Genomic DNA, 25,436 nt, shown 5'->3' on the forward strand with positions numbered 1-25,436 from the left:
GCAGGTTGTTTTGGTAGCATTTGTTTTTTTGGTTGACAGTAGCTTATTTTATCCATTACATGTATTTACTTCTCTTCAGGTAAAGTTCTCTCTCTGAATACACGTCTCTTTTTCTCTCCTTCTTACGTCTTTTTTTTTTTTCTTTTCTTTTCTCCTTCTCTTTTTCTCTGCTCTTTTTCTCTTTCTCACCTCACAGCAGGATGAAGAGGAAGTGGAGCGTGAGATTATCAAGCAGGAGGAGAGTGTGGATCCGGACTACTGGGAAAAGCTCCTCCGGCACCACTATGAGCAGCAACAGGAGGACCTTGCCCGCAACCTTGGTAAAGGGAAGAGGATCCGCAAGCAGGTTAACTACAACGATGGCTCTCAGGAAGATCGAGGTTTGTGCACTCCTGGACTCAGCAGTGCTAATTCTTTGTGTGCAACACCAGTGTTCTGCCCTTTACTCTCCACATTGTGTCAATATTGCTAATTTCTCTATTTTTAATTTCAGATTGGCAAGATGACCAGTCCGACAACCAGTCTGACTACTCTGTGGCCTCTGAGGAAGGTGATGAGGACTTCGATGAACGAACGGAAGGTTGGTTCATGTTTCATGCTGAGTGGGAACTGGTGTGTAGTGGAGGAGAGTGTCTAGTCTTCTGCCCTTTCTGAATCCCAGGAAAGATTCAGAGAAGCATTAGGATAAGACAAGGTAAAAGAAAAACATGTAAAATGTTGGTGTGTGGATGGCAGGAAGGAAGGGTTCTTGGAGGGCATATGATGCGTGGAAAATTATGTTCGAGGCATATGAGCTGCAGATTACACACTTTTGCATAGATCGCCATCTGGTGTTGGGCCCGGATGCTTGCAGTTTGTTTTTCCTCTTGGAAAGTCTTTGGAAGTCACGAGGTCGGTGACTCCTCCCTTGGATCGTATTGCGCATGGGCTTCGGCTCCATCCTCAGATAGTTTTTTTTTTCCGCCATCGGGCTCGGATGTAATACTTCGCGCTCCGGTTCCGAACATTTCCAGTTCGACGATCGAAGCGGAATCCTCGCTCATCGCGGTATTGTTCAAATCCAGATCTCCTCAATCACTTCTCTTCGATTCCAGTCTTCGGCGGCGGCCTTCGGGCCTACCCAAGCTCCGGTCCCGGCTGATGAAAAGAACTCCTTTCAAGAAGTGCCCTCGATGTGGGTCCAAATTCCCCCACACCGATCTTCATGAGGTGTGCAACCTCTGCCTCTCTCCTGAACACTAGGCTCGAGACTGTCCGGCCTGTAAGTCTTTCAGATCGAAAAAGACTATTCGAGATCGAAGAGCCAGACAAAACATGGCGCACTCCTCGACCTCCGTTCCAGTCGACCTCTTCGGGGACGACGTCGAAGATCCGGGACAGCAGCACACCGAAGAGGACCTCATCGGTGCTTCCGAAGCTGACGACTCAGATGTGGAGGACATCACCCCGGCGCAGAGGGTCAGGAGTATTATACTCCCTCCCGCGCCAACACCCAAAAAGGCTTAGGTCACGCCTTCGCCTCCGGGCCTAGGCAAGACCAGAGACACTGCTTCAAACACCCCACCTTCGGGCCTGGTGAAGAAGCCAAATAAGCCTTCCGGCGGCTCGGGCTCGAGCCAGCCCTCCAGCGGTGCCGAGAAACACACTTCGGCACCGAAAAAGAGACCGGCCTCTACCTCGACACCGAGCTCTGCACCAAAGTCCTCTGTGTTGAAACCCAGCCTTTCCGTACCGACGCCATCTTCGGTACCGACCAAACCCCATAAGGCCCTCGGCACCGACACTTCTACGCCGAAGCCCACCTCGACACCGACCCAAGAAATCGGAGGTTCCCAAGCCCATTGCTAAGCACTGCACGGACAAGCCTAAAAAGTCATCGGCCCCGAAACCTTCGGCACGGACGGAACAAACATTGTCACAGGAACTGTTTACACCGGATCCCTTGCAAAAGACTCTTACCAAGGATCCAAAGACTGGACATTTGGCACTCTCTTCTAAAAAGAGACATTTGGACAAACCGGCTCCGCCTCCACCTCCTAAGAGGAAGGACTCTGCTACCTCCCCTTTCAGAATGCCTTCCTCACCTCCTCCACCCTCTCCACCTCCGCCTTCTCCACCCCCACCTCATTGCTCCCCGACCCAGTCTCCAGACGATGATGATCAGGGGGACACATATTACGATCCGGGGGGGGGTGTGCCCCAAGACCCCACCCCTACAGGATCCCCAGACCCATGGGACAACTACAATAATCCAGACATTCCAGACGTCCCACAAGATTACCTTTACCCTTCCAGGCCATCTCCACCGGAAGACTCGTTAGGTTTCCACCACCTACTTCAGAGGGCGGCACATTATCACTGGGTAGAGTTACACACTGACCCAGTGGAGGAGGATATCCTCCTCGACACCTTTGATACCGCACATAGGTCTACCTCCATACTACCTATGCTCAAGGGGGTGGTAAAACATGCGCCAGAGGTTTTTAAGGACCCAGTCAGGGCTAGGGTCATTAACCCACGCATAGAGAAAGTACAAAGCTGCCCCCACAGATCCTGCCTATATCAAAGGGCCAGCGCCACTAGATTCCCTAGTGGTTTCCACTGCACGGAAGAGGTCAAACTCCCAGGCGAAGCGCCACCACCTGACCGAGTCAAAGCTACTGGACGCGTCAGGAAAGCGCTCTGTGTCACAGGTAGCCAATATATGGCGTATCGCCAACACTCAAGCGCTATTGGCCAGATACGATAGAGTGCATTATGATGAATTAGAAACCATAATGCACCACCTCCCAGAAAGATACAAAAATAGGGCCAATGAATTAATTCAAGAGGGTAAGACTATAACACCTCCATACGCTGTGCCTTAGACGCAGCAGACACAGCCTCCAGGGCCATTAACACCAGCGTCCTCCTCCGTCGCCATGCTTGGCTGAGGGTATCCGGTTTCAAACCGGAGGTACAGGCCTCCATCCTAAATCATCCCTTGAACCAAGAACACTATTCGGCCCAAAGGTAGATGAGGCCCTCGAGAAAATGAAGGACACGAATACGGCGAAATCTATGGGAGCCCTGCAGTCACACCCTCCTAGGCGTTCCTTTCGCCGCTACTCTTTTCGGGGTACGGCTAGCGGCTACTCAGCGCGTCCACTTCCTACTAATCCCCTGCCCAGTCCACCTTCACAAGGGGTTATCAAAGAGGCGGCTATAGGGGCAATAACAATAAAGGCAGAGGCAAAACAAATACCACCCGCTCTGCCACACCGCCTATCCAATGACCCCCGCTCCCTCCAGACCATCCAACTCCGGTCGGGGGCAGGCTACAAAATTTCCTTCAGGTCTGGGAGACCATCACCTCAGACAAATGGGTGACCCAAATTATTCGCTCAGGGTACTGCCTAGAATTGACATCTACCCCCCAAACGCCCAATGTCACAAGAACATTCCACATTACTAAAACAGGAGGTAATCTCCCTCCTACAAAAACAGGCAATAGAACAAGTTCCTGCCAATCAGCAAAATTTAGGGGTCTACTCCCTAGATTTTCTACTACCAAAAAGAGACGAGACTCTATGACCTATTCTAGATCGCCGGCCTCTAAACACATACATACATTCGGACCATTTTCACATGGTAACCCTTCAGCAGGTACTTCCGCTCCTCTCCCAGAACGACTTTCTCACCACACTGGACTTAAAAGACGCATACTTTCACATTCCGGTACACCATGCTCACAAAGTACCTCAGATTTGTAGTGGACGGGCAACACTACCAGTTCAAGGTGCTCCCATTCGGGGTCACAACCGCACCAAGGGTATTCACCAAGTGCCTAGCGGTAGTGGCGGCACACCTCAGAAGACAGCTCATTCACGTCTTCCCATATTTGGACGACTGGCTGATAAAAGCCACGTCCTACAACCAATGTGTACACCACACTGCCACTACAATCCAACTACTACACCAACTAGGCTTCACGGTGAACCACCAAAAGTCCCAGCTAACACCATCCCACATAAAGCAATACCTCGGTGCCACCATAGACACCTCAAAAGCCATAGCCTACCCCAATCCGGCCAGGATTGCAAGCATTCAGGCTTTGCGTCAAAGATTCATACCTCAACACACACTTCCAGCAAGAGTGTTTATGCAACTGATAGGGATGATGGCCTCTTGCATTTTCATAGTGCCTCACGCAAGACTCCAGATGCGTCCACTCCAAGAGTGCTTAGCGCGCCAATGGAACCAGGCCCAGGGGCGACTGACAGATCTGGTGTTAGTAGACGGTCGCACCCATCGCTCTCTGCAGTGGTGTTACCCCACAAATCTTTCCAGAGGTCTACCGTTCCTGGACCCGGTTCCACAAATAATACTAACAGACGCATCGCTCTCCGGCTGGAGAGCTCCTCTATTACACCTCACAGTGCAGGGCACATGGACGCCGCAACAAAAGTTACTCCATATCAACCATCTGGAGTTACTGCCAATCTTTCTAGCCCTAAAATTCTTTCAAACACACATTTTAGGCAAAGCAGTCCTCGTTCGCACAGACAACATGACGGCCATGTACTACATTCAAAAACAAGGCGCCACACACTCTCCACAGCTCTCTCAACTAGCACAGAGCATATGGAGATGGGCAATTCCACACTAAATCTTTCGCCTAGCCCAACATGTCCCAGGAGTCCAAAACACCATGGCAGATCTGCTCAGCAGACAGACGCAGCAGATCCACGAGTGGGAACTTCACCCACAGGTTCTTTCAGATGTGGGGGCATCCACAGTTAGACTTCTTCTCCACCCACGAAAACAAAAAATGCCCAAGCTTCGCCGCCAGATACCCACACCCATTGTCCAAAGGCAATGCGATATGGATGAACTGGTCAGGCAAATTTGCGTCCATCTTTCCACCTCTCCCACTAATTCCATTAGTGGTGAGAAAGCTACAACAGCATTCCCTCACACTGATCCTAGTAGCTCCAACGTGGGCCAGACAACCGTGGTACACCACGCTGCTGGAACTCTCGGTAGTACCACACCAAAAGCTACACCTCTCACCATGCCTCCTAACCCAAAACCATGGAGAGATCAGCCACCCGGACCCAGCTCAGCTCAACCTTGCGATCTGGCTCCTGAGATCCTAGAATTCGGATACCTTAACCTTCCCCCTGACCGTATGAACGTCATCAGAGAAGCTAGACGCCCTACCACTAGAGCCTGCTACGCTGCCAAGTGGAAAAGATTTGTTGTTTATTGCCATAACAACACAATCGATCCTCTAGACGTATGTATACAGCACATCATATGCTACTTGCTCCATCTACAAAGGTGTAACCTAGCATATACATCCATTCGGCTACACCTCGCAGCAATTGCCGCTTACCTACAGAACAGACAACACCTATCCCTTTTCAGAGGGCCTGCCATTAAAGCCTTCATGGAAGGCCTTAAACAAATAATTCCCCCCAGAGTACCACCCTCACCTGTGTGGAACTTAAATATAGTTCCCACAAGGCTAATGGGACCGCCCTTCAAACCTTTGCATAAATGCGAACTGCAATTTCCGCAATTTCTCACATGGAAAACAGCTTTTCTTGTAGCCATCACTTCCCTTAGAAGGGTCAGTGAGATACAAGCACTTACTATACGAGAACCTTTTCTCCAAATGCACCAGAACAAGGTTGTTCTCCGTACCAACCCAAAATTCCTACCCAAAGTCATTTCCCCCTTTCATCTAAACTAATCGGTAGAATTACCAGTATTTTTCTCGCAATCTCAAACTTTTGCAGAAAGGGCTCTACACACGCTAGATGTTAAACGGGCCTTACTTTACTATATCCAGAGAACACAACCTTTCAGAAAGACCAAACAACTATGTGTCTCTTTCTCTCCACCACACAAAGGCAACCCCATCTCAAAATCGGGGATAGCTAGGTGGATTGTAAAATGCATACAGATTTGCTACCACAAAGCAAAACAAACGCTATCTGTTCCCTCTAAAGCCCACTCTAAACGAAAGATAGGGGCTTCTGTGGCTTTTCTAGGGAACATCCCATTAGATGATATCTGCAAATCGGCTACATGGTAAACACCGCACACTTTCACTAAACATTACTGTGTAGATGTGCAAACCAAGCAACAAGCTAGTGTGGGCCAGGCTGTACTAAACACTACCCTGCAACAGATACCGGTGGTCGCCGCTAAGGTTGGGAACTGCTATATAGTCGATGCAAAAGTGTGTAATCTGCAGCTCATATGCCTCAAACGGAATATGCTACTTACCAATATGCATCTGTTCTTGGCATGTAGAGCTGCAGATCTACACACGCCCACCCGGCTACCTCTATCTTTTCCAGTCTATATTATTTAGATACAACACACATGGGTTTCTTCACTGTTATTACTACGCTCCATCTTTCCCTGTTGGCGAAAAACAATCTGAGGATGGAGCTGAAGCCCATGCGCAATACGATCCAAGGGAGGAGTCACCGACCTCGTGACTTCCAAAGACTTTCCAAGAGGAAAAACAAACTGCAAACATCCGGGCCCAACACCAGATGGCGTTCTATACAAAAGTGTGTAGATCTGCAGCTCTACATGCCAAGAACAGATGCATACTGGTAAGTAGCATATTCCTTCTAGAAGAAAGCTAGCTCTGCTAAAGCTACTTTGTTTTCCTCCCAGCTACTCGGCGGCCAAACCGAAAGGGGCTGAGGAACGACAAGGACAAGCCGCTGCCGCCATTGCTGGCACGTGTTGGAGGCAACATTGAGGTGAGTATCCCTCTAGCCCATCCTACCCTCCACTGGCAGCTTGAAAGCACACCCCAATTCTAATGGTTTCCCAAGTCTATACACCAACTGTGGCTTCGAGACTAAATCTGAAGGGCCTGTGGTCACTAGGCTCAGCACTTCCATTGTACAATCTTGTCTCAATCTATACCATAGGAGGGCAGTGGTAGAGGTTAAAGTTTATTGTGTAGATGGTAGTGTGGAAGGTCTCCCCATAATTGTTAAGGAAAAGTAGGTCGCACACTGCTCGTCACACCAGCAAGTTGCCCCAAAGGACTGTGGGAGATGTAGTGGCGACGGCGGGTACGCCTATGCCACGAAATGTAAATAGAACAGTATGTGTTGCGTTAGCCATCCCTGGACACGTGTTTCGAGGTAGTTGCCTCTCGTCAGCAGGGAGCAGGTCAGTGTAAAGGGGTGCCGTGTGGACTGCCAAAATGTAATTAAAAGCAGGTCAAGTACCTCTCCTGGCGCGCAGGTGCAGACTCAAGGCTCGTCAGCCCGTTAGCTTAAGGAAGCCGATTAAATTGAGGAAAAGTAGGTCGCACACTGCTCGTCACACCAGCAAGTTGCCCCAAAGGACTGTGGGAGATGTAGTGGCGACGGCGGGTACGCCTATGCCACGAAATGTAAATAGAACAGTATGTGTTGCGTTAGCCATCCCTGGACACGTGTTTCGAGGTAGTTGCCTCTCGTCAGCAGGGAGCAGGTCAGTGTAAAGGGGTGCCGTGTGGACTGCCAAAATGTAATTAAAAGCAGGTCAAGTACCTCTCCTGGCGCGCAGGTGCAGACTCAAGGCTCGTCAGCCCGTTAGCTTAAGGAAGCCGATTAAATTGAGGAAAAGTAGGTCGCACACTGCTCGTCACACCAGCAAGTTGCCCCAAAGGACTGTGGGAGATGTAGTGGCGACGGCGGGTACGCCTATGCCACGAAATGTAAATAGAACAGTATGTGTTGCGTTAGCCATCCCTGGACACGTGTTTCGAGGTAGTTGCCTCTCGTCAGCAGGGAGCAGGTCAGTGTAAAGGGGTGCCGTGTGGACTGCCAAAATGTAATTAAAAGCAGGTCAAGTACCTCTCCTGGCGCGCAGGTGCAGACTCAAGGCTCGTCAGCCCGTTAGCTTAAGGAAGCCGATTAAATTGAGGAAAAGTAGGTCGCACACTGCTCGTCACACCAGCAAGTTGCCCCAAAGGACTGTGGGAGATGTAGTGGCGACGGCGGGTACGCCTATGCCACGAAATGTAAATAGAACAGTATGTGTTGCGTTAGCCATCCCTGGACACGTGTTTCGAGGTAGTTGCCTCTCGTCAGCAGGGAGCAGGTCAGTGTAAAGGGGTGCCGTGTGGACTGCCAAAATGTAATTAAAAGCAGGTCAAGTACCTCTCCTGGCGCGCAGGTGCAGACTCAAGGCTCGTCAGCCCGTTAGCTTAAGGAAGCCGATTAAATTGAGGAAAAGTAGGTCGCACACTGCTCGTCACACCAGCAAGTTGCCCCAAAGGACTGTGGGAGATGTAGTGGCGACGGCGGGTACGCCTATGCCACGAAATGTAAATAGAACAGTATGTGTTGCGTTAGCCATCCCTGGACACGTGTTTCGAGGTAGTTGCCTCTCGTCAGCAGGGAGCAGGTCAGTGTAAAGGGGTGCCGTGTGGACTGCCAAAATGTAATTAAAAGCAGGTCAAGTACCTCTCCTGGCGCGCAGGTGCAGACTCAAGGCTCGTCAGCCCGTTAGCTTAAGGAAGCCGATTAAATTGAGGAAAAGTAGGTCGCACACTGCTCGTCACACCAGCAAGTTGCCCCAAAGGACTGTGGGAGATGTAGTGGCGACGGCGGGTACGCCTATGCCACGAAATGTAAATAGAACAGTATGTGTTGCGTTAGCCATCCCTGGACACGTGTTTCGAGGTAGTTGCCTCTCGTCAGCAGGGAGCAGGTCAGTGTAAAGGGGTGCCGTGTGGACTGCCAAAATGTAATTAAAAGCAGGTCAAGTACCTCTCCTGGCGCGCAGGTGCAGACTCAAGGCTCGTCAGCCCGTTAGCTTAAGGAAGCCGATTAAATTGAGGAAAAGTAGGTCGCACACTGCTCGTCACACCAGCAAGTTGCCCCAAAGGACTGTGGGAGATGTAGTGGCGACGGCGGGTACGCCTATGCCACGAAATGTAAATAGAACAGTATGTGTTGCGTTAGCCATCCCTGGACACGTGTTTCGAGGTAGTTGCCTCTCGTCAGCAGGGAGCAGGTCAGTGTAAAGGGGTGCCGTGTGGACTGCCAAAATGTAATTAAAAGCAGGTCAAGTACCTCTCCTGGCGCGCAGGTGCAGACTCAAGGCTCGTCAGCCCGTTAGCTTAAGGAAGCCGATTAAATTGAGGAAAAGTAGGTCGCACACTGCTCGTCACACCAGCAAGTTGCCCCAAAGGACTGTGGGAGATGTAGTGGCGACGGCGGGTACGCCTATGCCACGAAATGTAAATAGAACAGTATGTGTTGCGTTAGCTTAAGACCACCGTGCCTGATTACTGAATGTGTTAACCAGCCATACGTAGCAACTTGCCACCCCATTTTATCATTTTTACACACACACACCCTCACGCCCAGTACTCCCTCCCTCTACCCCCCCCCCCCCCCCCCTCTACCCCCCCCCCTTCCCCCCACGTACCTTATGTAGTTCAGGCCAGTCTACCAACTGTCCCTTCCTCCCCTCAATGCAGCCAGGAAGCCCTCCGCTGCCAGTTCTACTTTAGAATTGCTCTTTCCTCTGCTGGTTGAGAGAGCTGGTAGGAACAATAAAGGTTGATTCAGTGTGGTTGTTCATTGCGGCAGCATGTTGACTTCTCAGTGCTGCTCTGCTTTGAGCCTGTGTGACCTTTTATCTCTGTTTCACCACGTGTGAAAGTCTCATTCCCTCCTTCCTCCATTTAGGTTCTAGGATTCAATGCCCGTCAACGTAAGGCCTTCCTCAATGCCATTATGCGATATGGCATGCCGCCACAAGACGCTTTTACCACACAGTGGCTGGTGCGGGATCTACGCGGTAAATCCGAGAAGGAGTTTAAGTAAGTGCTGATAATTAGGTGAACTATCATAGGAGATACATATCTCATGAGGACATTTGCATTGCCTTATGGGAGAATCTGACTTGGCAGTTCTGTGTTTTTTGGGGGGGGGGGGGGTTCACATCTTTGAGTGAACCCTGCTGCTTAAATAGTGAAAGCTGTGCAATTATGCTTTTTTAAGGGAGTTTAAATGTTCTCCAAGCACTACAATGTTTATTTGTTGTCCCTCTTTAAACCAGGGCCTATGTCTCCCTCTTCATGCGTCACCTGTGCGAGCCGGGTGCGGATGGCGCGGAAACCTTTGCTGATGGTGTCCCCCGTGAGGGATTGTCTCGGCAACACGTGCTAACCAGAATTGGTGTCATGTCTCTCATCCGCAAGAAGGTAGGTGTGGTACTCTGGTGGCATTTTATGGATTTGTGTTGTACTGTTTTTATGATACAGGAACTCTTCATTGAGGTAGTGTCCATCCCAGTTATATATATATATATATATATATTTTATTTTTTTTGCCCCTCTATCCACACTGTTGGGTACAGGTTCAAGAGTTTGAGCATGTCAATGGCCGTTGGAGCATGCCAGAGCTGGCTGAAGCAGAGGAGAGTAAAAAAGCTGCAAATCCAGATTCCCCATCACCGAAAACACCCACTCCCTCAACTCCAGGTGACACGCAGCCTAACACTCCTGCACCTATCACTTCTGGTGAGTTGAACTTTGTTCTATTTGCCATGGCGCACGTTGCACTTCTCTGCTCTGTAGTGACTGCTTTTGACCTTGTCTGTCTTTTTCCCCCGCTGAGGAACAACTACTCATCTGGTTACATGTATATACTGGTGTTTACAGAAGGCTACTTCCTGATGTACAGCAGAACCTCCCCATTATAACATTGGGTTGTCTTTGTTTTTTGCTTGCTCTAGAACCCCATGCACCAATGCATGGTCTTTCCTCTTGCATTTATGTAGGGTGGAGAGGAGTTGGTTACTGGGACAGGCTTTGTGAGATGATTTCTACAATCAATTTAGTCAGTAAGATTTGCCATAGGAGATGAAAGGGGGGAGTGAGAACTAAACTCTGACTGGTTCAAGTTTTGGTGGTGATACATGTTCTTTAACTTTTTTTGTGTTGTGTGCTTTTTTGTGTTTTTATTCTAGAGGATGGCACGAAGGTGGAAGAAGTGGCAGTAAAAGAGAAGGAAGGGAGCCCAGTTAATCCACCAGAGGTTGAAAAGGAAGCAAAGCCTCCTGCCGAGGCAGCAGCAGAGGTAAGAGTGCCTCTGCTTCTATACTACCTGGTCTATTCAATAAGCCTACAGCGACCTCCATGCTCACTTCCATATGTTGATGTAGGTTCCCGCAGCCGTGGAGGATGTGAAAGCTTCCCCTGTGAAGTCTGAACAGGAGGAGAAAAAAGAAGAGGTGGAGCAGAAGGAGAAGGAGAAGAGTGAGGCAGAGCCTATGGAGGTAGAGACAAAAGGTAGGAGCCTGAATATTTTAAGAATAAGTGCATTACAGAGCATGGGTGCATTACTGGTACCCTACAACAGTCAATGTATCATTCTCCCTTTCAAGAGGACACCTTCACTTTGTTTGAGCTGAAGCATCTACATTTCAATTTTTACTAAAGAGGCAGGGATTGGTAAATGTGCTTCGACCAATAAAGGCATCCTTGAAACGAAAAGCAACTTCTCTCAAGCAATGCAAAGTGTGTTATAGAGCTGTGGGGCAGATCATGACTCAGAATTTAGCCAAAATCATCACTGTTTACAGTTGCCAGTTTTCCTATAAAAGTATCCAGGTCATTTATAGTAGTGGATGCTTTATTGAGGAGGACTTGAACAGTAGAACATTTTATGGCCTTTCAGTACCAAAAAGTATTGGGTGAAGGAGAGGGTGGTGGAGTGTGTCTGATCTGCATTGCTTGACTTTCCCACCCTACTCATGGTGGGCAGAGCTGACAGACGGACAAAGAGAAATTTCAACTGGTTCGGAGAGCTGCACTGAGCTGTGGGCAAGTTCTTAAAGGCATGATGGAACATGTAGTCTGAAGTGGCTGCTGGTAGAGGGCTTTATGTATGCCTGGCTGTACCCTAGACTGAGACAGAAGTTTTTCCGACCCATTTCCTGAGCTTGGGCCATGTGTGTGTACTTGTATATTAATGCCAACATTTCTCCCTCTCCATTCCTCCCACCCTTCCCCTGCCGCACTCTACGGTAGAAGTGGAGAAAACCGATGAAAAGGCTGCACAGCTTCCCATTGTGATCCCAGATGACAAAAAAGGTGAGTTATCTGCCTCAAGTGTCAACTACTAGAGGTGGCCCTGTCTGTGTGCGCAAGTGTGACTGCCTTCATTCAGTCTGCTCTATAGCTGAGTGCTATGCTAGTTTTGGAGGGATATTCTAGACCTACACTATACAAATTTGATGTTTATTTTGAATTTGATCTACTTTAAACACCAGTGAAAGTCATGATGCTGGTCTGAAATAAGAAGGCAGTATCTACTTTATAAGCCTTTATACTTGCAATTGGAGTGGGCTGCGAAAAGTTCATGAGTTTTGATTACGTTGATTTGGGTCAGCCGATCGTAAGGGCCTTGTCAGTGAACTGCTTCCCTTCCCCATAGCTTTCTCTGGTAGCTGCTGCCCCGGACCCTTGCAGGTCCGCAAGTTCTGAGGAGCATTTCTGCTCTGCCCTCTGTCTCTCGGCTTTCTGCCTTTTCTCCACAGATTTCTTTTTCCTAATTTCCTTTTTTTCTGCCTATCTGTTCTCTTTCTGCACCCTTTTTTTTTTTGTTTTTTTTTTGTTTTTCTCCTTGTCCCCGCCGCTACTTGTCCCTTGCGCCCCCACTCACGCTACTTAATGGCAGTCGCTGACGCACTAAAGGCAAGCCTGTCTGTACCTGGACCGTGCCTATTACCTCGGGCGCTGGTTGTTGTGCCATCCACCAATACGACACCAGCACCCTCCACGCCCTCCATCCCGGATGCCGCCTTGTGTTGCCGAAGAACAACAATGGCCCGTTCACCTGCTGCAGCTGCCCCTTGGCCGGGCTCTGCTTACCAGATCTACCGACTGCATGACTCCCAAGAACTGGACCCGACCTCCTCCAATGTATCCTACTGAACACCCACGCCTTCAAAAGACATGCCGTGGAGATTTGAAACCTGCTCATCCCCACCTCCCCCCGAAGTCTCCTTCACAGAAATAAATGAACTCCAGCTCAGCCCCGTACTTCGCAACTGCCATCCCTGACTGGTCCAAAATCATCCACATGGACTGTATCAACAGACCGGGGGGGGACTCCTCGCCATCGTACAGACATCCTTCGCCTCCCTCCTTGGCTACCTCCTTATTTCCACCTGGGCGACCTCCAAGACCGCAACCCCATCTGACTCAAACTGGTCACACCACCAACTGATGCAGCAGGACACACTCAACCCTATCGTCTCCACAAGCAACATCTCTGCCAGCCACACCCCCGAGCCACACTGGACGTACCGACCACCACTGCGTCCACTGCTCCTTCACCAAACCCACCGTATGCCCCCATGCCTACTGCGATCCTCGCAGAAGCTGGAACGTCACTAAAGACCGGCTCACCACCTCCCTCAGTAAGACCCAACCACAGACGCCAACATCTCAGCAAGCAACCTCTGCTCTGACCAAGCCAACCTACTGACCCATCTCTCTGCTTCCCTTCCCAGCCAAAGTCATTGAGCAAGCCATCAATGCCAAACTCTGAGTTTGCCCAAACGAACAACATCCTGGACCACTCCTAATCTGGCTTCAGAAGCAACCACCGCACTGAGACCGCTCGCCTCGCTGCTACAGCAGACATCTGCACCCTCCACGGCCGAGGCGAGACTGCAGCCCTCATCCTCCTGGACCTCTCAGCCGCTGTCGACAGTCTCCCACCACACCCTCCCTGCAAAACTCAAATGCTGGCATCCGGGACAAAGCCCTAGAATGAACTTGCTCTTTCCTCACTGGCTGAACGCAGAGTCGGACTTCCACCGTTTGAATCAGAACCGACCGATATCAAGTGCGGAGTGCCACAGGGATCCTCCCTGAGCCTCACCCTATTCAACATCTACATGGCCGGCTTGCAGTCATTGTCACAAACCACTGACTCAACATAGTCTCCTATGCTGACGACACCTAGCTGATTCTCCCCCTCACAGATTAATCCTCAGCCGCCAAGCGCAACTTCCATGACTGGACGAAGGTAGTCACCACCTGAATGAAGGACCGCTGCCTCAAGCTCAACTCGTGACAAGAATGAAGTCCTCATCCTGGGCTGCTCCTCCCTCTGCCTGGGACAACTTTTGGTGGCCAGCAGCTCTCTGAATCTCCCCACGGACCACGCACGAAACCTCTGCATCATCCTGGACTCTTCGCTCTCAATGAACCGCTAAATCAACGCAGTCTCGTCGTCCTGCTTCCACACGCTCTGCCTCCTTCGAAAGATCTTTAAGTAGATCCCCACCGAGTCCATGAAAATGGTCACCCTTGCACTCCTCAGCAGCAGACTTGACTACGGCAACACTCCATGCTTGCACCACCCTGAAAGAAACTTCCAGGGGAGGAGCCACCTATCTCGTGATACTTCGAAGACTCTTCCAGGACAATAATGTGCAATCATCCGGACCCAACACTAGGCGGGGATCTATGCACAGATATGAATGTCAGCAGCCCTACATGCCAAGAACAGATGCATACTGGTAAGTAGCATATTCAGTTCGAGGCATATGAGCTGCAGGTTACACACTGCATAGATCGCCGTCTGGTGTTGGACCCGGATGTTTGCAGTTGTTTTTCCTCTTGGAAAGTCACGAGGTCTATGACTCCTTCTTTGGATCGTATTGCGCATGGGCTTCGGCTCCATCCTCAGATTGTTTTTTTTTCCGCCATCGGGCTCGGATGTGATCTTCGCGCTCCAGTTCCGAACAGTTTCCAGTTCTCTAATCGACGCGCAATCCTCACCCCTTTTCGCTGTATTGTTATCGATCGCGATCTCCACACGGCTCTCATCGATCAAGACCTTCGATTAGTCATCGACGACTGCCTTCGGGCCTACCCAAGCTCCGGTCCTGGCTAATGGAATGTACTCCCTTCAAAAAGTGCCCTCGATGTGGGTCCAAATTCCCCCCCCCCCCCACACCGACATTCACAAAGTATGCAACCTCTGCCTCTCCCCTGAACACGAGGCTCGAGACTGTCCGGTGTGCAAATCCTTCCGTCCAAGAAAACCATTCGAGACCGAAGGGCACGAAGAACTATGGCACAAACGTCAACGGCGATCCCAGACAACATCTTCGGGGAAGGCGTCGACGCTCCAGAAGGACAACACACCGACGAGGGCCTCGTCAGCGCCTCCGAAGCAGATGATTCAGATGTGGAGGACATCACTCCGGCACAGAGGGTCGTGAGTATCGAAATACACACACACACACACTCTCGACAGCATCGAAAAAGGCTTGGGTCACGCCTCCGAGCCTGGGCACGACCAAGAACACTGCTTCCCACACTGCACCTTCGGGACCGGTAAAGAAGCCTATTAAGCCTTCCGGTGGCTCTGCCTCGAGCCAGCCCACAGTCGGTGTCGAGAAACACTCCTCCGCACCGGCGCCTAAAAAGAAAATGGCTTCCTCCTCGGCACCGAGCTCCATACCGAAACACTCTGCACCGATAACCAGCACCAGTTCCTCAGTACCGACCCCGTCCCCCGGAACCGAGCAAAAAACACAAGGCCACCGACACCCATATCGCGAAGCTGGAAACAATCTCTGAACCGAGTAACAAACCAGCCCTTTCCAAACCACATAGTTTGAAACAGCGGACTAGTGCAGACTCTAAAACAAACCAACGGCCCCAGTGCCTTCGGCGCCGACGGACAAGCCACTCTCTGAAGAACTTTTTACGCCTGATCCATTGCAAAAAACGCTGGTCAAGGATCCTAAAACCGGACCTTTGATGCTCCGCATCAAAAAGAGGCAGCTGGACAAGCTGCCCCACCTCCAAAGAGGAAAGACTTTGCTACCTCCCCTTTAAGAATACCTTCGCCACCTCCTCCACCCCTCCCCCCCCCTCCCCCTCCTCCAGCACCTCCCTCCCCTTCCCCCCCCCCCCCCCCCCCACCTCATCATTCCCCCACACCCTCTCCAGATGACAATGATGATGTCTATGATGACATAGGGGACGAACCCCATGACCAACCTGCAGGGGACCCCACTCCTACAGGCTCCCCAGACCCATGGGACGACTATCATTCCTGACATTCCTAACGTCCCGCAAGATGATCTCTACTCTTCGAGACCATCCCCACCAGAGGACTCATTGGGGTTCAGCCACCTACTCCAAAAGGCTGCACGCTACCACGGTGTGGATCTCCATACCGACCCCGTGGAGGAGGACTTCCTCCTTGATACTTTCGACACCACACATAGGGCCACTTCCATACTGCCCATGCTCAAAGTAGTTATCAAACACGAGCCGGAGGTCTTTAAAGACCCAGTCAGAGCCAGGGTCATTAACCCTCGCATAGACAAAAAAAATATAAAGCCGCCCCCACAGATCCCGCCTACATCAGAGGGCCGGCACCACTAGATTCCCTAGCAGTGTCTACAGCACGAAAGAGGGCAAACTCCCAAGCGTCAGGCGAAGCACCACCACCTGACAAAGAGTCAAAACTCTTGGACGTATCGGGCAAGCGCACTGCATCCTAAGCTGCCAACATATGGCGCATCGCAAATACACAAGCGCTTCTGGCAAGATCTGACAGGGCACATTATGACCAACTAGAAGCCATAATGCAACACCTCCCTGACAAATCTAAAAATAGAGCCAATAAGTTAATTCAGGAGGGCAAAACCATCACCAATACCTCCATCCGCTGTGCCCTAGATGCAGCTGACACCGCCTCTAGGGCAATTAACACCAGCATCCTCCTCCGACATGGCTGGCTAAGGATTTCAGGTTTCAAACAAGAGGTGCAAGCTTCCATTCTGAACCACCCTTTTGGCCAGGAACATCTGTTCGGCCCAAAAGTAGATGAGGCCCTGGAAAAAATGAAGAAAGACACTGATACGGCGAAATCTATGGGAGCCTTACAATTGCACCCTTCCAGGCGCTCTTTTCGCCGCTCTTCCTTTCGAAGCACATCCAGAGGCTACTCCTGACAGTTTCCACTTCCTATAAAGCCCCTACCCAATCCACCTTTACAAGGGTTTGCCAAAGAGGCGGCTACAGGGGCAACAATAACAAAGGCAGAGGCAAGACAAACATCTCCTGCTCTGCCTCCACCCCTACCCAATGACTTCCCTCCACTCACCCCCCCCCCCCCCCCCCCCCAGACCATTCCACTGCGGTCGGGGGCAGACTCCAAAATTTGCTTCCTGACTGGATGGACTACTATCACCTCAGACAAATGGGTAATTCAAATAATTTGGTCAGAATACTGCCTCGAACTAACATCTACGGCCCCCCAAACATTCCACCCAAACAACGCCCCATGTCACGGGAACATTTAGCACTACTAAAGCAGGGGGTAATCTCCCTCCTACGAAAGGGTGCGATGGAACCAGTGCCTACCAATCAACAAAATATGGCAGTTTACTCCCTATATTTATGCTACTTACCAGTATGCATCTCTTCTTGGCATGTAGAACTGCAGATCTACACACGCCTCCCCGGCTACCTTTATCTGTTCCAGTTTATCTTATTTAGATACAACACACATGGGCATCTTCACTGTTATTACTACGCTCCATCTTTTCCTGCTGGGGGAAAACAATCTGAGGATGGAGCCGAAGGCCATGCGCAATACGATCCAAAGGAGGAGTCACAGACCTCGTGACTTCCAAAGACTTTCCAAGAGGAAAAACAACTGCAAACATCCGGGCCCAACACCAGATGGCGATCTATGCACAGTGTGTAGATCTGCAGCTCTACATGCCCAGAACAGATGCATACTGGTAAGTAGCATTTGCCTCTCCGGAACAAGGAGCCCGCTGGGGTACTGACGCGCTACATTTGTACAACTGCGTTATTTTGATCACTGCAGGACAGAAGCGCATTGCGCTAGCGAAACATACTTTTTAAAAATAATAATCCCTATTTTGTATCTAGGTTGAATATTGTTTATTTTTCCCTGGATTTTAATCGCGCCGCGAGCGCACACGTTGCCCCCCACTTGCACAGTAAAATACCGCATTGGCGAGTTACTCACCGCTTCTAGAGCGGGTCCCGGGTCACTTAGGACGCCATCATTGGTGAGGATCTGGGGAGGAAGCGCCGTTTGTCGGCGCCATCTTTGTTGTAGCGCTCTAGCGCTCTGACGCTTGGAAGGAGAGCCTTCATAAGCCGAGGACTCAGGTAGGTGCAACCTGGAACAAGGAGCCCGCTGGGGCACTGACGCGCTACATTTGTACAACTGCGTTATTTTGATCACTGCAGGACAGAAGCGCATTGCGCTAGCGAAACATACTTTTTAAAAATAATAATCCCTATTTTGTATCTAGGTTGAATATTGTTTATTTTTCCCTGGATTTTAATCGCGCCGCGAGCGCACCCTTTGCCCCCCACTTGCACAGTAAAATACCGCATTGGCGAGTTACTCACCGCTTCTAGAGCGGGTCCCGGGTCACTTAGGACGCCATCATTGGTGAGGATCTGGGGAGGATCGCCGTTTGTCGGCGCCATCTTTGTTGTAGCGCTCTAGCGCTCTGACGCTTGGAAGGAGAGCCTTCATAACCGGGCCATGAGGACGCGCAGCGGTTACGCGCAGCGGGAGCGCCTGATGAGCGCCGGAGGAGCGCCAGAGGAAAGCCCGTTTGCGCCCGTTCGCGCACGATCGAGCCTCGGGCCTGGATGCTCCGGGCAGGTAAGAGTATACTCTCGCACTGAGTTGCTAGGGTATAAGGGAACGACCTCTCCCCGATGTTTACATTCGTTAGACTTGACGAAAGGCCACCATGCATGTAATCGGTGTCCTTTCTTCACGTCGGAACAGGTACCCGACAAAAATATACCGTCGGAAAACCTGAGGATGGCTTTACTTAACTGCCGATCCCTGCCTGGACACAAGGAGGAAATCTCACTCCTAATTACTTTTAGTGACCTTGATGTCCTGTTTCTGGTGGAGACCTGGCTGGGAGAACACTCTGCCCCAGATCTGGTCGAGGCACTACCCTTAGGATACAGAGTACAGCATAAAGACCGACCAGGAAGAATAGGGGGAGGGATCGCAATTATTTACAGGGAGAACATAAGTTGCCGTCTACAGAATACGAATATCCAGGGATGTGAGAGCACTCATTTTACTCTCCACCCCTCAGATGAGAGCTCACTAACAGGGCTTCTGATCTATCGACCACCAGGCCCTCTTGGCTCATTTCAGGAAAGCCTGTTGGAGGCAGTGATAGGAGGGGTCTGTACGGCCACGAATTTCCTGCTATTGGGAGATCTTAACATCCACTTTAACAAGCCAGAGGATAGATCAGCGAAAGATCTAGAAAATGACCTAGAGAGTTATGACCTCAATTTGAGGGTGCGGAGCTCCACGCATAAGTCAGGAAACACCCTTGACCCCATTTTCACTAATGTTGAGACCATAAAGGTCTCGGAGCCTTATCGTGTCCCTTGGTCGGATCACTCGGTGATTCCTTTCCACTGGAAAATACCCAGAATGAGTACTTCTACTTCCTCAGAGTGTTAATAAGCTCGTGGTCCAAACTTGATGTGGACAACTGGAGGGGACTATTAGAAGGCAGCAAGCCTCTGGATAACTCCAATGTGGAGGTGGCTGCTAACAACTTTAATCAATGGATTACCCAATCCTGGGACAAACTTATTCCTAAAAAACCCTCAACTATCAGGAAGGGAGAGTTGAAACACCCATGGTTCACCTCAGAATTAAGGCTGCTAAAACAAGAATGCAAAAGGGCAGAACGTCATTGGAGGAAGGACTTTAGTACTGACAGGAAGCTCAGTTATAAAATCCTACTGAAGAAATATAAAAATGCTCTTATCGCTACTAAAACGGCCTTCTTTGCAAACAAGATTGAATCCGCCGCCAATGCCCCCAGGGAAATGTTTAAGATCGTGAAGCTCCTTAATAAAATCCCGGATCCTCCTGTAATAGCAGGTGAGCTGAATACAAGATGTGAGGACATGGCAAACTATTTTCAGACTAAAATAGATAAGATTCTGGAGACGATTCCGGTAGTAGATTCTACTGTATGCCACCCGGTTCCTCCTTGGGAGGAAAGAAGGGAATGTCCAACACTCTCAGAGTTTGCCCCCCTTACGGAAGAGCTTCTTCCCTCTGATGGGGAGCATAAAAAGTGGATCGCCACGAGATCCAGCTCCTATGAAAATTCTCAATCAGGCACTCCCTGCCATTAGTGAACCGGTAACCAAGATGGTTAACGCCTCTCTGGAGTTGGCTACGGTTCCCAAGGTATGGAAAGTGGCCATGGTCAGATCTCTAATTAAAAAACCGAACCTCGACCCCGAAGACTTAGCGAATTATCGCCCGGTATCTTTGTTACCTGGGATGGGGAAGTTAATTGAGAAACTGACAAACATCCAATTAGCGGCATTTCTGGAGAAGCATAATCTCCTCCATCCATCCCAGACAGGATTCAGAAGGGGACAAGGCACTGAAACAGCATTGTTGAAGGTGGTGGAAGAGGCCAGAAGGATTTTGGACGCAGGTGGCAGCGCTGCCATTATCCTTCTGGACCTCAGCGCCGCCTTCGACACAGTTAACCACCAGCTGCTGCTGACTCGACTTCGGAATCTTGGGATAACCGGAAAAGCCTGGAAGTGGCTTAGATCCTTTCTGGAGGATGGATACTACCAGGTGTTTGAGGGCAATAGCTGTTCTCGCCTGTTACCGTTACAGTGTGGGGTACCACAGGGTTCATCCCTCAGCCCCACACTGTTCAACGTATACATGGCCCCGTTAGCAGAACTGGTTGCCCCGTTTGGCATCCAGCTAATAAGTTATGCTGACGACACCCAGCTGGTGTTTTCTCTGCAACAAATAGAGTCCCCGCCGAACAACCTGGCAAATTCTCTGGAGACGGTGGTAAATTGGATGAATCTGTCTCAATTGAGACTCCATGGAGGAAAAACGGAGCTGATGCTCTTAGGCAGACAGGATATTCCCGACCATCTTGCCTGGCCTACCAGTATGGGTGCTATACCATCACCTAAGACAGAAATAAAGAGCCTAGGCTTTTGGCTTGATAATGTTTTATCTTTTGAGAATCAAGCCAGAAAGACATCTGCAGTCTGTCATGGGATACTGAAATCCCTACGCAAAATCTTGCCCCAACTTCCAGAAACAGCAAGGAAGACCGTAGTCCAGGCGTTGGTCTTATCACGAATCGATTACGGGAATGCTATATATCTTGGGGCCCCAACTTCCACTCTTAAAACCTTGCAAGTGGCCCAGAATTATGCTGCTAGGATCTTAACGGGCACTAGTAGATATGTCGGCGAAGCCAGCCTTGAGATCGCTCCACTGGCTCCCGGTGAAGGAGCGGGTGCGATTTAAATCGCTCTGCATTACACATAAGATCCTACATAGAGAAGGTCCTTCCATATTGGAAAACATGATAAGTCCTTATAGGCCCCAACGTAAGCTTAGATCGAGCGAACATAATCTGGCAATTATCCCGAGGATAAAACGAGCCCGCTCAGGCGGCCGACTCTTCTCTCTGCAAGCAGCAAAAGAATGGAATTCCCTCCCGGATTATTTGAGACTGGAACATACCTTCCTTAAGTTTAGGAAGCAACTTAAAACATTTTTATTCCCCAGAATTTAATGCGGTAAAACAATGTGATGTGAATTAACCCTAGGCTCACTTTGTACCAAAAGCGCTGGGATGCTTACGGGTAGCCATGCGCTATACAAGTGATTTTACAATACAATACAATACAATTAGACTCTGGAACTCCACATTCATCGAATAAGGGGACATGACATCCTTCTGTTCCAGAAAGCATATTCTTGTTCATAATTTCAACAAAAATAATCCAAATATAATTTGTACAAATAAGCTTGCATGTAGGTTTTTATCTGCACCTTTCCTCATAACTTTCACAACATTACATATTGAAGCGCTGCAGTGCATGCTTTTCTGCAGTGCATGCTACGCTATTGTAGGATGTTCCTGAACCTCTTGCACCTCGCCCAACTTCTTTCTCATGGGTCATTCTATAGAGATGAGGCCATGCAATATAGTAGTGCAGTTCAGAGGAAAAGTCTGATCTGTATTCCATAGGCCAAGGCAGAAAATGGAGTGGAGGGCAGAATGGTTTCCTCAAGCCATGCAGAGCACTTTTTGTCCCCAAACCTGCTAATAGCTGCTTCTGTGTGTCCCGACAGCCGTGGCAGTCTGTCACACTCACTCTGTCAGTCAAGTCCATGTTGATGGATTACATCATAAGACCCTTATTCGTTGTCTGCCTTTTCATTGTTGCACGTCTTCCTAGGCAGATCTGTTGCCTGTGTCCAGATGGCTAGATCACCTCATGTGCTTCCTCCCACGTCCCTTAGCTTGTCACCCCATGTGACTGTTCAAAGTGTAAGCGTCTCACACATCCTCTCCTTTTCCTTGACCATTGCTACTGCTGTTTTAGGGAAGGCTACCCTCCAATCCTTGAGTGTTCTGTAGACTGAAAGACCACATCTTCAAGTAAAATTGGCGAGATCGTCCATGCTTGTGATCACAGTTAGAATTGCATGAACTTGCTTGGAACCAGAGAAAAAACTCTGTTAAATTGAATTGGTAACAATTTGATTTAACAATTACATTTGTGGTAAAAGTCGTCCTAATCCTTAAAAAAAAAAAAAAGCGCCGCAAAAAGGGCGTCTCTTACAGAGATCTCGGTTGCGTTCTTGTTTACCAAGCTGCTTCTTTTAAAGATGGCCTTTCATTACTCATCTGGGTACCGGAGCTACCTAGAGACTTTTGCACAACTGCTCATCTAAATGCAGTTGCTGACTTGTTGGTCTTGGAGAACCATGAAACTTGTTCTGTCACTATTCCCTCATTTTCATTTCTTATCTCTAGTGTTTGGTAGCTTAAGTACATTAGCTTTGTAGTTATTGTTGCGGGGGCCCCAGAACTAAGTCACCCCGGAGTAGTCGTCTTAGTTCCTCTTTGGGTAATGCAAAAGTAATCCTTATAATTATTGTTCTGCTGAGCGTGCTTGCATTTTTCTTAAGTATTGTTTTACAGACCTGGCCTACTTCTTATACTACCTACTATGTGCACGCATGTCCATCCCAAGGTAGCATCTGTACCCTAGGATTGCAACGCGTTTTGCATACGTTTTCTACTGCATGGTCCTCTGTGTCTAGACAAAGCTATGCCGTTATGAGCTCTTATACGAAAGGTGCTGCTTTTTTTTCTTCCAAGCTGCCTTGGCGGGTAATGTACTGATCCATAGCTACAGTATTGCACTGGGAATGGTAAAATACTGTTGCCATTTTCTAGATCACCGTAGATGGCACCACAGCTATTCCCATGTTCAGACTGTTCTGGAAAAAGGCAAAAGGGGAGGTTTATTTTCTAGGTGTGTCTGTAATGTAACCTTGTTAGCAATGATAGGTTATCCTTACTCAGTATGTACTTACAGTTCTGCCTTGCAAGACTGCTCTGGTGGCGGTAGGGGGAATGCTGGAGGGGTTGGGATTTGAGTGTTGGTCAGTGTTGAATGTCAAATTGGAGACAGACCTTTGCTATACTAATGTGCTGTGGCTGGCTGCTGTACCATGAGAACTGGCCTATTGCTCTGGTCCGGAAGTTACTTTGACAAGTACGCAATGGACCTGTGAGTAACTGTACGAGTGACTGGATTAGTCTGCTGCATGATTAGCATGAGTAGCATTGTTCACACAACAAGGCTTTTGTAGCCTAGCCTTGGAGTGTCTGGGTTTAGAAGCGACTGTTTGCAAGGCCCAAAAGTTTGTTTAACAAAAACAAGTTGCATTTTAGGACTCTGCCTACTAGATGGTGGGAGATGTACCCTAAGTTAATCAGGCTGCTAACGCCTAGTTATGGCCAAGTAGTTTATTTAGTCTAACAGAGGACAATAAGACTTGTCCTGGAAGAGGCAGTGCAGCAACTATTTTCATCTCTGGGATGAGGGTAGATCTGCACACCAGGGCATGACCATCAGACATTTGTGTTTCAGAAGAAAAGTTGGAGGTGAAGGAGGAGAAGGACAAGGATCTCAAGCTACCCAATGGCGAGACACCCAAGGAGGTGGCTGAGGAAAAGCAGAGGAAGGCAGCAGCTGCTGCTGCTGCAGCCAAGCAGCGATTTATGTTCAACATTGCAGATGGTGGCTTCACAGGTATGTGCATGAGAAGGGTACCATGTGTGGACAGAATACATTTTATAAAGCTTAACTTTCTTACGCGATAACCCTCTTTTTCTTTCTGGATAGAGCTGCACTCGCTGTGGCAGAATGAGGAGCGGGCGGCCACAGTGACCAAGAAGACCTATGAAATTTGGCACCGGCGGCATGATTACTGGCTATTGGCTGGTATCATCAAGTATCCTTTCTGCATTGCCCTATTCCAGGCGAAGCGCCTTTGCTGTGCATGTGTGCAGTGCCGCCCAAATCAATTTACGAGTGGTTCTGAGAACATTGCACATTAGTGGTATGCTATCCAATTTGTAGTAATGTTAAGCGTGCTTGGCAATGTGCACTAGATTTTATGCAGAATGTCTTTGTTTCCAAGTTGAGCCTCAAAAGGATTATTTTCCTAAGCTGCATGTTTGCAATGGATCACCATAAAAATGGGCTGTAAGTTGACGAGGAATTTTTAGTATTCAAGGAAAGCTTTAGCTCATGTTACGGTGTCTAAGTAGTACAGGCGACTGAACAGGACTCTTTAGTCCCCTTAGGTAATCGAGCAAGGCTTTGGTTTACCCCGTAATGGACTATGTTGTGTGATCTCTTGTGCTTTATCTTGTGACTCCTTAACTTTTCGTTCTAGTCATGGATATGCCCGTTGGCAGGATATCCAGAACGATGCACGCTATGCAATCCTCAATGAGCCGTTTAAGGGGGAGATGAACCGCGGCAATTTCCTGGAAATTAAGAACAAGTTCCTGGCACGTCGGTTCAAGGTAAGTGGGCCTTTTCCTCTTGGTTGCCATGAAGATGTCATGCCTCATTAGTTAATTCTGCCTCTGTAGTGAGTCCTCCTCCTTTACTACTCCTTTTTCTCTTCACCCTCCAATGGAAATAGCTGCTTGAGCAGGCCCTGGTGATCGAGGAGCAGCTACGGAGGGCTGCCTACTTGAACATGTCCGAGGACCCCTCCCACCCATCCATGGCCCTCAATACCAGGTTCGCTGAGGTTGAGTGTTTGGCAGAGAGCCACCAGCACCTCTCCAAAGAGTCCATGGCCGGGAACAAGCCAGCAAATGCAGTACTCCATAAAGGTAAGTACTGCAACCCAGGATCCATGAGGCCTGCACAAGGGATTCGAGTTCTCGAAATAGTGTTAGCACTGTGCTGTACCATCTTGTATGAACGGAATGTTAACTGGGCTTTTCACAGCAGAGCTGAG

General features: G+C 49.4%; 1 protein-coding gene and 1 non-coding gene across 6 annotated transcripts in view; both read left to right on the forward strand.

The window, feature by feature from the left end:
* The window catches only part of CHD4 (chromodomain helicase DNA binding protein 4), a 65,437-nt gene that overhangs the window by 38,030 nt on the left and 1,971 nt on the right, over positions 1 to 25,436 (forward strand). For 2 of the 5 annotated variants that reach the window (XM_085619808.1, XM_085619809.1), the window contains exons 26-38: positions 197 to 380; positions 494 to 580; positions 6,679 to 6,767; positions 9,705 to 9,838; positions 10,078 to 10,222; positions 10,378 to 10,540; positions 10,990 to 11,099; positions 11,185 to 11,311; positions 12,053 to 12,115; positions 24,047 to 24,208; positions 24,302 to 24,410; positions 24,858 to 24,990; positions 25,113 to 25,308. In XM_085619808.1, coding sequence (XP_085475934.1) covers positions 197 to 380; positions 494 to 580; positions 6,679 to 6,767; positions 9,705 to 9,838; positions 10,078 to 10,222; positions 10,378 to 10,540; positions 10,990 to 11,099; positions 11,185 to 11,311; positions 12,053 to 12,115; positions 24,047 to 24,208; positions 24,302 to 24,410; positions 24,858 to 24,990; positions 25,113 to 25,308 — 1,702 coding nt within the window. The remainder of the gene's footprint in view (positions 1 to 196; positions 381 to 493; positions 581 to 6,678; positions 6,768 to 9,704; positions 9,839 to 10,077; positions 10,223 to 10,377; positions 10,541 to 10,989; positions 11,100 to 11,184; positions 11,312 to 12,052; positions 12,116 to 24,046; positions 24,209 to 24,301; positions 24,411 to 24,857; positions 24,991 to 25,112; positions 25,309 to 25,436) is intronic. The other 3 variants (XM_085619811.1, XM_085619810.1, XM_085619812.1) reach the window with 3 other exon arrangements.
* On the forward strand, positions 11,738 to 11,874 carry LOC146812705 (small Cajal body-specific RNA 11). The gene has a single exon (XR_014967103.1).

The sequence above is a fragment of the Triturus cristatus genome, chromosome 7 (assembly GCF_964204655.1).
Source record: "Triturus cristatus chromosome 7, aTriCri1.1, whole genome shotgun sequence".
NCBI lineage: Eukaryota > Metazoa > Chordata > Amphibia > Caudata > Salamandridae > Triturus > Triturus cristatus.